The sequence below is a fragment of the Aquarana catesbeiana genome, linkage group LG10 (genome assembly GCF_042186555.1).
Source record: "Aquarana catesbeiana isolate 2022-GZ linkage group LG10, ASM4218655v1, whole genome shotgun sequence".
Taxonomy (NCBI): domain Eukaryota; kingdom Metazoa; phylum Chordata; class Amphibia; order Anura; family Ranidae; genus Aquarana; species Aquarana catesbeiana.
Genome location: NC_133333.1, coordinates 235,432,393 through 235,447,243, shown reverse-complemented (window position 1 = coordinate 235,447,243; position 14,851 = coordinate 235,432,393). Strand labels below are relative to the sequence as shown.

The following is a 14,851-nucleotide window of genomic DNA, read 5'->3' as shown; positions in this document are numbered from 1 at the left end:
TTCAGTGCAAACCGAGGAATGCAGTTTACCGCCAATTCCTGGTTCACACAATGATCAGCTGTGATTGGTCACAGCTGATCATGTGGTAAGAAGCCTCTGACAAAGGCTTCTTATCACGATCGGAGATGCGGCATGTGAGACTGACACACCGCACTCGTGATCGCCGTGGTGCGCGCCCCCACGGCATGCTATCCTGCTGGATGTCATATGACGCCCAGTCAGGAGAATAGAACCACTTCCTGGATGTCATTGACCGGGCGGGAAGTGGTTAAAAAATATAACACATACATATACACACACCCCTAAATATTAAAATTACCGTATAACACGCACTTTTTTCCCCTTAAAATCAGGGGAAAATCGCGGGTGCGTGTTATACGCTGATCCCCTGCGATCCTGACCTGTCAGAATGAAAAAAAAAAAAAAAAAAAAAATCGCTGACCGCGATTTGAAAATGGCGCCGCCGGCGCCGAAATACACAGTGCCGGTCCTCGGCTCTTCTCGGCCGCTTTCGTTTTAACTCGAGCGCCGCCCGAACCTAGCCGAGTATACTCGGCTAGTTTCGGATAGCTCCGCTCACCGTCCGAGTGGAGCCGAAAGTGAACGAGAGCCGCCGAGAAGAGCCGAGGACCGGCTCTGTGTATTTCGGCACCAGCGGCGCCATTTTCAAATCGCGGTCGGCGATTTTGAAGTTCAGAGGCTTCAGCAAGACTGCACTGGGGCAAGGCTGGACTGGGGCAAGGCTGCACTGGACACTGGGGAAGGCTGCACTGGCAAGGCTGCACTGGCAAGGCTGCACTGGCAAGGCTGCACTGGGGCAAGGCTTTACTGAGAAGGCTGCAATGATGGGCATTTAAATGTAAGTTTTTTTTCCCTTCAAGTTCCCTCCTAAAAGTTTTTTTTCCTTAAAATTCCCTCCTAAATTGAGGTGCGTGTTATACGCCGATAAATACGGTAAATGTATAATTAGTCATTTCAAGATCTTTACCAAAAATAATTCTGTTATACACAGCAGGTGGGTGTTAATCTGTTGTGGAGGTCATACAGCAATGTAAGCCACATTCTTTTTTTCTTCTTGTATTGAAAACTTTCTACAACATATAAAGCTAATGTACCACAAGCTGTATGTATAAATAGATTTATCTGGAGTTTCCTTGAACCTCTGGGGTAAAACACAAAAAAATAAATAAAAAAAGTGAAGAAGGATGAGAAAGGCTGAGCTCGGCTGGCCAAACTAAAGAAGGAACAACCAATCAGAACTCAGTCCAGTATTTTCTGCTGTGCCCCAGTTCTTGATGCCCCAGAGTCCAAAAAATAAAACTTTTAGAGTCAGTCTGAACAAAGAACACATCCTCATTAAACCTCTCTGTGTCTCTAACAGACGGTAATGACGTACCAGTGAAGCAGGCGGTCACCCTGTGTTTCACAGAAGGAGCGGAAGCCGGGAAAGCTGCGATAGAAGTCATACTCATCTCCAGACTGTGGAAGACCGGTCGATGACTTTGTGGTGGCGACGACCTTCCCCAGAGCATACTGCAAGAAACAAACCAATGAGAAAATGGCATGCTATGTCGTGAACAGTGCGAGAATAGTCCAGCACAGTACATAGGCTAAGCCCAGCACTGACAGAGTACAGTACACAGTTCTTTGCCCTGCAGTGATAACAGTACCGTACAGTACGATCACAGCCCAGTAGGGCAGAAATAACTAATTGAAAATCGATTATAATTTATATGCTAAATAATTGTCAAGTTTTGTTTACATATCAGTATACACAGTGCAGCACACGTACAGCTCAGTACACCATCCATATACACTGACCGGCCACTTTATTGTTAGGTACACCTCGCTAGTACCGGGTTGGACCCCCTTTTTCCTTCATTGTTCGTGGAATAGATTCAACAAGATGTTGGAATTGTTCCTCAGAGATTTTGCTCCATAGTGACATGATAACATCACACAGTCGCTGCAGATTTGTCGGCTGCACATCCATGATGTTCCACCAAATCCCAAAGGTGCTCTATTGGATGAGATCTGGTGAGTGTGGTGAGATCTGGTGAGTGTGGAGGCCATTGGAGTACAGGGACTTCATTGTCCAGTGGTGAGATGATTGGAGCTTTGTGACATGGAGCATTATCTGCTGGAAGGAGCCATCAGAAGATGGGGACACTGTAGTCATAAAGGGATGGACATGGTCAGCAACAATACTCAGGGAGGCCGTTGTGTTTAAACGAAGAGTTGTTACTAAAGGAGCCCAAAGTGTGCCAAGAAAATATCCCCCCCACCATTACACCCCCACCACCAGCCTGAACCGGTGATACAAGGCAGGATGGATCCATGCTTTCATGTTGTTTACACCAAATTCTCACCCCACCATCTGAATGTTGCAGCTAAAAATCAAGACTCATCAGACCAGGCAACGTTTTTCCAATCTTGGTGATCCTGTGTGAATTGTAGCCTCAGTTTCCTGTTCTTAGCCGACAGGAGTGTCACCCGGTGTGGTCTTCTGCTGCTGTAGCCCATCTGCTTCAAGGTTGGATGTGTTGTGTGTTCAGAGATGGTATTCTGCATACCTTGGTTGTAACGAGAGGTTATTTGAGTTACTGTTGCCTTTCTATCATCTCGAACCAGTCTGCCGATTCTCTTCTGACATCAACAAGGAATTTTCATCCACACAACTTCCGCTCACTGGATATTTTCTCTTTTTCGGACCATTCTCTGTAAATCCTAGAGATGGTTGTGTGTGAAAATCCCAGTAGATCAGCAGTTTTTGAATCAGACCAGCCCCCCTGGCACCAACAGCCATGCCACGTTCAAAGTCACTTAAATCCCCTTTCTTCCCCATTCTGATGCTCAGTTTAATCTTCTGCAAGTCGTCTTCACCACATCTAGATGCCTAAAAGCACTGAGTTGCTGCCATGTGATTGGCTGATTAGAAATGTATGTTACCAAGCAATTGAACATGTGTACCTAATAAAGTGGCCGGTGAGTGTATATTACTTCTTTCACAGCATAAATTAACCCCTGATAGTAGGGATAATCTGCAGCCGAGCAGTAGATTATTTGTTTTTGTGCTATGAAGGGGTAATTTTTGTTTTTTAACCCCTTCATGACAGGTGATACAAAAAAAGCATACTGCTGCTACTAAATGTCTTAGTGACAGAAGATGCTGACAGCGGATATCAAGCTACCTGCCTATGACAAGGGAGTCCGACATACATATTATATTACAGTCCTGCCTGAAAAACAGCGTTTTAAGTCTTTTTTTCTTTAAACAAAAATTATGATTGCTTTGTCTGATATGTACCAGATTCAACCTCTATAAAGTATATACTGTATCTCTTCTGTTATTCTGAGAGTGGATAAGATTTGTTGTTCCTAATCATATAGCTGGTCATTTTTTACCACTGCATATATAGTATCTCACAAAAGTAAGTACACCCCTCACATGTTTGTAAATATTTTATTATATCATTTGTGATGTGACAACACTGAAGAAATGACTCTTTGCTACAATGTAAAGTAGTGAGTGTACAGCTTGTATAACAGTGTAAATTTGCTGTCCCCTCAAAATAACTCAACACACAGCCATTAATGTCTAAACCGCTGGCAACAAAAGTGAGTACACCCCTAAGTGAAAATGTCCAAATTGGGCCCAAAGTGTCAATATTTTGTGTGGCCACCATTATTTTCCAGCACTGCCTTAACCCTCTTGGGCATGGAGTTCACCAGAGCTTCACAGGTTACCACTGGGGTCCTCTTCCACTCCTCCATGATGACATCACGGAGCTGGTGGATGTTAGAGTCCTTGCGCTCCTCCACCTTCCATTTGAGGATGCCCCACAGATGCTCAATAGGGTTTAGGTCTGGAGACATGCTTGGCCAGTCCATCACCTTTACCCTCAGCTTCATTAGCAAGGCAGTGGTCGTCTTGGAGGTGTGTTTGGGGTCGTTATGTTGGAATACTGCCCTGTGGCCCAGTCTCTGAAGGGAGGAGATCATGCTCTGCTTCAGTATTTCACAGTACATGTTGGCATTCATGGTTCCCTCAATGATCTGTAGCTCCCCAGTGCCGGCAGCACTCATGCAGCCCCAGACCATGACACTCCCACCACCATGCTTGACTGTAGACAAGACACACTTGTCTTTGTACTCCTCACCTGGTTGCCCCCACACACGCTTGACACCATCTGAACCAAATAAGTTTATCTTGGTTTCATCAGACCACAGGACATGGTTCAGTAATCCATGTCCTTAGTCCGCTTGTCTTCAGCAAACTGTTTGCACTCTTTCTTGTACATCATCTTTAGAAGAGGCTTCCTTCTGGGATGACAGCCATGCAGACCAATTTGATGCAGTGTGCGGCGTATGGTCTGAGCACCGACAGGCTAACCCCCCCACCCCTTCAACCTCTGCAGCAATACTGGCAGCACTCATATGTCTATTTCCCAAAGACAACCTCTGGACATGACGCTGAGCACATGACCTCAACTTCTTTGGTCGACCATGGCGAGGCCTGTTCTGAGTGGAACCTGTCCTGTTAAATTACTGTATGGTCTTGGCCACCGTGCTGCAGCTCAGTTTCAGGGTCTTTTCAATCTTCTTATAGCCTAGGCCATCTTTATGTAGAGCAAAATTCTTTTTTTTAGATCCTCAGAGAGTTCTTTGCCATGAGGTGTCATGTTGAACTTCTAGTGACCAGTATGAGAGAGTGAGAGCGATAACACCAAATTTAACACACCTGAGACCTTATAACACTAACAAGTCACATGACACTGGGGAGGGAAAATGGCTAATTGGGACCAATTTGGACATTTTCACTTAGGGGTGTACTCACTTTTGTTGCCAGCGGTTTAGACATTAATGGCTGTGTGTTGAGTTATTTTGAGGGGACAGCACATTTACACTGTTATACAAGCTGTACACTCACTACTTTACATTGTAGCAAAGTGTCATTTCTTCAGTGTTGTCACATGAAAAGATAGAATAAAATATTCACAAAAATGTGAGGGGTGTACTCACTTTTGTGAGATACTGTATATATTCAAGAATAATTTGTGTACATTTCATCTAAACTGCACTCCACACTTTTTTTTTTTTAAGGGTTTTATCCAATCAAAACAATAAAGAATGGTTAGTTGGATCCTCACAGTCCAGTACAGTGTGACCACGGGCGAGTACCAGGGCTGATAATAGGGAGGTAGAGGTGGCCCCCATCAGTTCAGCGGGTGACCGGGGGGGCAGAGAGGGGTTTAAATAAACACATTTAGGTACAGTAACCCCACAGGCCGTGGCTCTCCCTACAGTGAGATGAAATGTCCCTTGGGTCTCTCAGTTCTGCAGCACAGGCCGGGGACAACGAGGGGACTATTTACTTATTTTCAGGAACAGGCGGAGCAATCCTCCATGCCCGGCTTCCGATAATCAAAGTTCTGACCTCTTTTTCTATATCAATTCGCCAACGCAGGCTGGAACATTCATCTGTCAGAAGTGGCAGGACAGAGGACTACTCCACCTGTTCCTGTACATAGTCCCCGGCCTCTAGGCAGGCTGTATGGCTGGGGGGGGTAAGGGTTCTAGGCAGGCTGTATGGCTGGGGGGGGGGGTAAGGGTTCTAGGCAGGCTGTATGGCTGGGGGGGGGGATCAGGGTTCTAGGCAGGCTGTATGGCTGGGGGGGTAGGGTTCTAGGCAGGCTGTATGGTGGGTGGGGGCTAGGGTTCTAGGCAGGCTGTATGGCTGGGGGGGGGGATCAGGGTTCTAGGAGGCAGGCTGTATGGCTGGGGGGGGGGGGTAGGGTTCTAGGCAGGCTGTACGGCTGGGGGGGGGGGGGGTAGGGTTCTAGGCAGGCTGTACGGCGGGGGGGGTAGGGTTCTGGGCAGGCTGTACGGCGGGGGGGTAGGGTTCTGGGCAGGCTGTACGGCGCGGGGGGGGGTAGGGTTCTAGGCAGGCTGTATGGCGGGGGGGGGGTAGGGTTCTGGGCAGGCTGTACGGCTGGGGGGGGGGGGTAGGGTTCTAGGCAGGCTGTACGGTGGGGGGGGGGGGGGGTAGGGTTCTAGGCAGGCTGTACGGCGGGGGGGGTAGGGTTCTAGGCAGGCTGTGCGGCGGGGGGGGGTAGGGTTCTAGGCAGGCTGTACGGCGGGGGGGTAGGGTTCTAGGCAGGCTGTACGGCGGGGGGGGGGTTCTAGGCAGGCTGTACGGCGGGGGGGGGGGGTAGGGTTCTAGGCAGGCTGTACGGCTGGGGGGGGGGGGGTAGGGTTCTAGGCAGGCTGTATGGCGGGGGGGGGATCAGGGTTCTGGGCAGGCTGTACGGCGGGGGGGGTAGGGTTCTAGGCAGGCTGTACGGCTGGGGGGGGTAGGGTTCTAGGCAGGCTGTACGGCTGGGGGGGGTAGGGTTCTAGGCAGGCTGTATGGCTGGGGGGGAGGGGGGTAGGGTTCTAGGCAGGCTGTACGGCGGGGGGGGGAGGGTTCTAGGCAGGCTGTATGGTTGGGGGGGGGATCAGGGTTCTAGGAGGCAGGCAGGCTGTATGGCTGGGGGGGGGATCAGGGTTCTAGGAGGCAGGCTGTACGTCGGGGGGGGGGGGGGTAGGGTTCTAGGCAAGCTGTATGGCGGGGGGGGGGGGGTTCTAGGCAGGCTGTATGGCGGGGGGGGGGGTTCTAGGCAGGCTGTATGGCTGGGGGGGGATCAGGGTTCTAGGAGGCAGGCTGTACGTCGGGGGGGGGGTTCTAGGCAAGCTGTATGGCGGGGGGGGGGGTTCTAGGCAAGCTGTATGGCGGGGGGGGGGGGGGTTCTAGGCAGGCCGTGGGGGGGTGGGCACCCTATCAGGCTGTATGGGGGGGGGGAGTGCGGTGACCTCACACACAGGCTGTATTGGGGGGATTTCCCCTCATGAATCTCTATAAATACCCCCCGGAAGTGATCTCAGTACTGAGGCACCTTCACAAAGCTCTCGGTGTCGGGATATCCCGGGAACGGTCCCGCTTCCTCCTCCATCTTGCTCGTCACACCACCTACGGGCGCCGCCATGATGCCACCGAGTACCGAGCGTGGTCATAAAAGCGTGACCGGGCAACGGACTTTGACGTCACGCCCCTGCCCTCCTTTAGGCGGCCATGTTTGTTGAGGGCAGTGCTGGGATTCTCCCTCTGTGATGTGTCGGAAATTCCTTGTCTTTGGAGGTATTACGACTTTTACCGCTCCCGATCGGCCGATTTCTAGGCATACCCCCCCCATGCTCCATCTTAGTAGAATTGTTCCTGGAAATCTGCCCACAATTACCTCCTATTATGATGCCCATTCTGCTGGTTTTAGTTATTTGATGAAAAGCTTTAAAAAGTACCAAATAAAGTTTGATGATGACGCTGATGATGATGATGATGAAGACGCTGATGATGATGATGGTGAAGACGCTGATGAAGATGATGATGAAGACGCTGATGAAGATGATGATGAAGACGCTGATGATGATGACGATGGTGACGACGATGATGATGACATTGATGAAGATGATTATGACAATGAGGTATGGTGACGCTGACAGCGCAATGACAACTAATGACTCTTCCGTGGCCCCATTCAGGGTGATCCCTGTCATTGTTCAGATATGGCCATTTGTTTACATTCAGCTGTCTGCTGGGGAATCTCCTGGCCAGCAGCTGAATGGGGCCAGGAATATACAGTATCATTAGTTGATAGGAAACCAGTGGTTGCCAGCACCCTAGCAACCACAAGCCCCTGTGGTTGTGGACTTGTATTCCCCATAGACCATGGGTTGTGTCTCTACCTTCAGGTGATCCGAGCCTCACGGAGTGGGTTTGTGTATATGAGGGTGCACTGGGGGCATTCCCTGCAAAGATTTTGCTAGAGTCCTTTTGATGGACAGCTTGATCTGTTGAAAAATAACATACGTACTGGCTGGATCGGGTGTAAAACCTAAAAAAAAAAATGAATGCAATCACCACGTTGCCTATGGATGGATAGTAAAAAAAATGGAGTTATGTATCATTTTCTTTTGCATTAAAATTTTAAAAAGTTAAAAAAAAAGTGTATTTTAAAAAAATATTTTTTCAAAAACTTCGTTTGAAAAACCGCTGTGCAAATACCGTGTGGCATAAAAAAATTGCAAAACCCAACAGTTTATACCCTAGTCTAGGGCCTCTGCTTTAAAAAAAATTATAAATATATATATATATATCTATATATATATATATATATATATAGATATATATAATGAATATGGGTTCTAACAAAGTTTTTAGCAAAAAAAAAACAAAAATGATTTTCACATGTAAACAAAAAGTGCCAGAAAATGCCTGGTCTTCAACTGGCTAAAAATCAATGGAGCAAAAATTTCTATAGTAAAGTGCATAAAATTTCACAACGTGCATATGTCCTATAAAGTGCAAAGTGCAATAATCAAAAACATATGACTTAAAATAAAGTGACATGAGCGAACACATTTTTCTTAATTGAATTGTGACCGTATAACTCAGGGAATAGCACCAGAGCAAGTTTTTCTTTGCACTAAGTTGGACATTCATTGGACTGTCCTTTTGTCCTTTTTTTTTTTTTTTTTTTAGAAAATTTGTCTTTTTTTTTTTAATTATTTCTCATTTACCATACAGTTGTAAATTAATTTGGGTACATGAGTTATATGGTCACGATTGAATTAACTAAAATGAGTTTGCTTATGTCACTATATTTTAGGTCATATATGTTTTTGTTTATTGCATGTTGCACTTTATGGGAATAATGCACTTTGTGAAAATGTTATGCACTTTACTATAGAAATGTTTGCACCATTGATTATTAAGGCTTTTGTGTATGCCTGTTTTGGTATTTATGATTATAAGGGTTTTTTTTTTTTATCCCAGTGCACATTGGTTGAGAGCGCACAAGATTATTATTTCTATGAAATACGAACAAAGCATATCCCTCTATAGTGTGTTCATGTCTCAATTAAGAGCACTAAGTGTAATTTCTGTCTGTGGCTTCCTTCTTCTGCTATCAGCAAAAATCACTTTTGACAAGTTTCCCTGACACCAAGAGAAAAATGGTGACAAATTTTCCAACTCTCACACAAAGACCCAGTCCATAGGCTTGTTTTTGTTGTTTTATTGGGGAAAACAACTTGAATGGATAATAGGGATTATGGGATGCCCAACTTACCCAATTAGAACACCACAAGGACAACTTCCTTCTCTCTGTACTCTGAAAAATGGCAAACCCTGGGCTGTATTCCATACAGAACAATGACAGTCTATTTTAATTTGGCAAAGTAGAATTCCTCTTATAGGAGCTCTGTGTTCCCTTAGTGGAATTATAGCAAAGTCCCAAACTTGTAGGAGCTCTATGCCCCCTCTCTCTTGAAAATACTATTCCATCTGGCCACTTGGTAAAGTATCCCAAAACAAAGGATTGGGTTTAGCTTGTCAGCACAGTCCCAAAAAAGCCTGCTGGATATTAAATCTGGCAGCTTTAACCTTTTTTGGCCCTGGGGGTGTAGAGGTACCCACATTGTTCCTGAAATCCTGCTTCTTTTGAGAAGACTGCTGTTTAGGCCTCCTGCTTGCCAGGTCCTCCTATGCTAGCCAGGGTGTCTCCTAGAAGAAACTGTAGGGTAGTAGAGATCCCTCTGTCATTCTTCCTTCTTTTCTCCAGCTCCCAGCCTGGAAAAAAGTTAATATTAAAATTTTTGGAAGATTGGGTGTAGGGAAGAAGGAACAGAGATGTGGAGAAAAAGGCCTTCCGGGTGATCCAAAAGTAGATGGAGTGTTCCAAACGTCTACTAAAGGGCTGCATGTGAACCTTGGGCTACAGTTTGGGCACCAGAGAATTACATTCATTGCATTCTATAAAAATTGTGTCTACTAAGAACTAAGAATGTGAAATTCGTAGAAAAATGTGTAGTTTTAATTAGTAAAGTCCTGCTTCTGAGAATATGACAATTTATTTTTAGTGGAAGGTTAATTGAGTGAGGCCTCAATGACAGGTCCTCTTTAATCACGGACTGTCTATACTGACAGGTGCCCATTACTGGTAGATCCAAAGATCAATAGGCCTTCAGATGTCACGACAGGTCCATTGCTCAGAGATTGGGTGTAGGGAAGAAGGAACTGAGAAGTCGAGAGAAGTGGCAGGCAAGGGTCCAAAAGGTAGGTGGAGCAGTGCCGGAATTACCAGGGTCGCAACAGTCGCAGTTGCAACTGGGCCCGGCATTCCGCCACTGTGTGTGGGGGGGGAGGGGCAGCGGGGTTGATCCTCACACACGACTCTGAGCGGAGATCGTGTGTCATAGATTAATAGCACAGAGAGACTCCGGCGGCATTAATGTTCTATTTGTCGGTCCTCTCTGGCACGGATGAGAGAGGACACACAGCTGATCTCACGGCTCCCCCTTCTCCCCCCTCCCCTCTCCTGTGTATTCTATGGGCAGTCAAGTGTGAAGCTAAAGAGCTCATATTTCCCACGGAGCACACAGGAGAGGGGAGGAGGGAGAAGGGGGAGCCGTGAGATCAGCTGTGTGTCCTCTCTCATCCGTGCCAGAGAGGACCGACAAATAGAACATTAATGCCGCCGCCAGTGTCTCTCTGTGCTATTAATCTATGACACACGATCTCCGCTCAGAGCCGTGCCGTCCTGAGAAGGCAGACAGCACTGATAGAAATTAATAGCAGGGACTGATGAGCACTGATAGAAGGCACTGATGGGCACTGATGAGCACTGATAGAAGGCACTGATGAGCACTGATGGGAACTGATGAGCACTGATAGAAGGCACTGATGAGCACTGATGAGCACTGATAGAAGGCACTGATGGGCACTGATGAGCACTAATAGAAGGCACTGATGAGCACTGATAGACGGCACTGATGAGCACTGATAGAAGGCACTGATGAGCACTGATAGAAGGCACTGATGAGCACTAATAGAAGGCACTGATGGACACTGATGAGCACTAATAGACGGCACTGATGAGCACTGATGGACGGCACTGATGAGCACTGATGAGCACTAATAGAAGGCACTGATGGGCACTGATGAGCACTAATAGAAGGCACTGCTGAGCACTGATAGACGGCACTGATGAGCACTGATAGAAGGCACTGATGAGCACTGATAGACTGCACTGATAGACGACACTGATGAGCACTGATAGAAGGCACTGATGGGCACTGATGAGCACTGATGGGCACTGATAGACGGCACTGATAGAAGGCACTGATAGACGGCACTGGTAGAAGGCACTGATGAGCACTGATAGAAGGCACTGATGACGAGCACTGATGGGCACTGATAGGAGGCATTTATGGGCACTGATAAGAGGCACTGATGAGCACTTATAGGAGGCACTGATGAGCACTGATAGGCCACATTGATGAGCATTGATAGGCAGCACTGATAGGAGGCACTAATGTGCACTGATAGGCTGCACTGATAGGTGGCATTGATGGGCACTGATAGATGGTACTGATGGGCACTGAGGAACACCAATAGGCAGAACTCAGGCAGTATTGATGGGCTTTGATGGACAGAATTGAAGAGTACTGATAGGTGGCACTGATGGACGCAGTTAGGTGGCATTAATGAGCACTGATAGGTGGTGCTGATAGGCAGAATTAATGGGCACTAATAGGCAGCATTAATGAGCACTGATAGGTAACACTTGTAGGTGGAAGTGATGGGCACTGATAGGCGGCACTGATGGGCACTGATGATTGGGGCACTGATTATCAGTGTAAACAATTTACTGACATTCTTGACAGTTAATGGCAGTCCTTTCCTAACACAAACACAGCGTGTGAGAAAAGGGCTGTGGATAACCAGTCTGTTTACATGTGATCAGCTGATCACATGGTAAAGGGCCAATGTGATTGCGCTGGATGCATGTCCCAGGGGTCATGTGGGAAGCACCGTTTTGGGAGGATGTCCATGGACACCCTCCCAAAATTGGAAGCCGGGGCTCGGATGGAAGGGGGGCCCATCATGGTTTCTTGCACCGGGGCCCTGAAGGTTCTAGTTACGCCTCTGAGGTGGAGCGTTCCAGCCATGTACCAAGGGCTTGCATGTGGACCTTGAGCCGCAGGTTGGGCACCAGAGAATTGTCATTGCATTATGTGCCCACTAAGAGCTAAAAATGTGAAATTGGTATAAAATTAAAATTACACATTAAGTATTTTTTTTTTAATAATGAACACACAGCATGTCGCAGTTTGTTGTGTATGGGGCTGCGTAGCTGCAGACCGGTCAGGGTGCCCATGCTGACCTGTGTCCACACCCAAAAGCACCTACAATGGGCACGTGAGCATCAGAACTGGACCACAGAGCAATGGAAGAAGGTGGCCTTGTCTGATGGATAACATTTTGTTTACATGATGTGGATGGTTGGGTGTGTGTGCATCTGGGGAAGAAATGGCACCAGGATGCAGTATGGAAAAAATACATGCTAGCGAAGGCAGTGAACTGCTACTGATGGCTTTGCACCAGATACCACAGCATACCTACATAGGTCTAGTTGAGTCCACGCCTCGATGGGTCAGGGCTGTTTTGGTGGCAAAAAGTGGACCTACTCAATAGTAGGTGGGTGGTCATAATGTTATGGTTGATCGGTGTTTAAGGCTCAACTCACAGAGCTAACACATCAAAATCAAAAAAAGCATCCTTCTACTTAAAAAAAGTGACAGTTACTTTTTAGATGAGTCCAATGACACTTGGAAATTACAGTTAACAGGATTGACGGTTGGGCTGGTGTTGAAGGGTAAGTTCACCTTTACAGAAAAATTATTATTTCTGTGTAAAGATTTTATAAAGATCCTGTGTAAGTTCACCTTACAGAATTTTTTCTGTAAAAGTGAACTTACCCCTTAAAGATTCACCTTTACAGAGTCACCGATTTAAAACATTGTAAAAAAAAAAAAAAAAAAAAAAAAAGGTGTTTTTTTAAAAGTTGCCTGCAGTATATTTCCAGTATATTTCTCAATTTACAAATCTTTACACAAAATGTAGGATCTTTATTTTCAGGCATGTGCTTGTTATTTTTAAATCTCATTGGATAGGTTCTTATTACTGCCAGTGTCCCCAATGGGGCGATTCACATTAATTTCCTGTTTAAACAATGGGCATCAGAAAGAATTGAAAGGGGAAATGTCAACAGGGTGCATTTAGAGCCTCAGTGAGATTTATAAATGGTCACCAGTCTATACAAATCTAAAAAAAAAAAAAAAAAAAAAAAAAAAAAATGCATAATATATTTGTCTGGAGTCGGGTTTTACATTTAGATTTCAGGTCCAATGTAAGCAAACTTGTCACCTGGCAGGTTCCTCGGACAATAATGACTTTTTGTATTACATTTATATTTCCATCATGTATCCCCATCACACTGCTGCACAGGTGTCATGTCATGTCTTGGACAGTTAACTCCTTTGACCATATAAGGTCATTGATTATGACATCATAGTGTAGGGCAGTATATAGGAGAGGTCAGTGGCAGACACACCATATAAGGTAATTGATTATGACATCATAGTGTAAGGCAGTGTATAAGAGAGGTCAGTGGCAGACACAGCCAGTTTTTGCTGAGAGTGTGAAGAGGTAGGTCATGCTTTGTTATGCTCTGTGTAGATTGTAGAATATGTGTGTGTGTTTTCATGGAGAAGAATAGAATTTGCACTATTTTTAGAGCCTCAGTGAGATTAACTGTCACCAGTTTACCCCAAAAAAAAAAAAAAAAAAAATATATATATATATATATATATATATATATATATATATTTGGCTGGAGTCAGGTTTTACATTTAGATTTCAGGTCCAATGTAATTAAACTTCCTCAGACAAAAATTGCTTTTATATTACATTTATATTTCCATCATGTATCCATCACACTGCACAGGTGTCATGTCATGTCTTGGACACTTTACTCCCCAGTGAGATTTTTAAATTGTCACCAGTTTATACTAAAAAAAAAATAAAATAGTGTAAGGCAGGGTATAGGAGAGGTGTGTGGCAGACATGGCCAGTTGTTGCTGCGAGTGTGAAGAGGGAGGTCATGCTTTGCTATGCTCTGTGTAGACTGTGTGTTTCCATGGAGACGGGGCAAGGCAGCCAGTAACAGAATGTGCGCTATTTTTAGCACCCAACTGACCTTTCAGTTTAAATCCCTTGCGGCAGTTATTTGAAACGCAAACCCGGGCAAACTCCTATAATCTGTCCTCTGTAGAATATTGTAGATTTAGAATATTCTGCATTAATTGTAAATAGTGAAAAGTCCATGTTAAAGAATAATTCCAGACTTTTCCCTCATATTCTGAGTCCTGCAGTCATATCTCTGGTTCTATCCAGTAAATCATTGATGATTACAATAACCAGTTGAGTGTCAGCCTGTATACATCCCTTCATTTCCAGCCATTTATCAATTTTCAGTGCTGTGATAGTTTGACTGACGAATACTAGTAATTAATTAATGTACCCAAATAGATTCTAAATCATTTTTTTTTACAATAGAGATTTGGTGATATTTAATGACCACTGGGGTTCTCATTTTGTTATTATATAAAAAGGGGAAAATGAGTGAACGTTTGGATTTTCTTAAATTTAAATTTTTTTCTTTAACTTTAAAAAATTTAAAAAAAAATCATTGATGGTCACTGGAGCTTAACCCCAACCCCCCCCCCCCCCCCCCCTTCCCCCACTGTTAAAAATTCTGTTCAAATCATAAGACGTTATTGCCTTGGCCTGTGGATCGGCTCCTGGTCAGTCATCGTCTAATGATTGCTGTTAGTCGTAGTTCTGGCCAATGACTGTGTCTAGTTATAGGAAATGATCGCTAAATCTTGTCTTTTTTTTCTTTACAGTTTG

The 14,851-nt window shown here is 45.4% G+C and overlaps 1 protein-coding gene across 1 annotated transcript in view; it reads right to left on the bottom strand.

Moving 5' to 3' along the window:
- The window catches only part of LOC141111293 (exosome complex component 10-like), a 41,735-nt gene extending 34,647 nt beyond the window's left edge, over positions 1-7,088 (bottom strand). The window contains 2 exon segments of the mRNA XM_073603458.1: positions 1,397-1,533; positions 6,936-7,088. Of these exon segments, the coding sequence (XP_073459559.1) occupies positions 1,397-1,533; positions 6,936-7,025 (227 nt within the window). The 5' untranslated portion in view covers positions 7,026-7,088.
- Between the last annotated feature and the right edge of the window lie 7,763 nt (positions 7,089-14,851).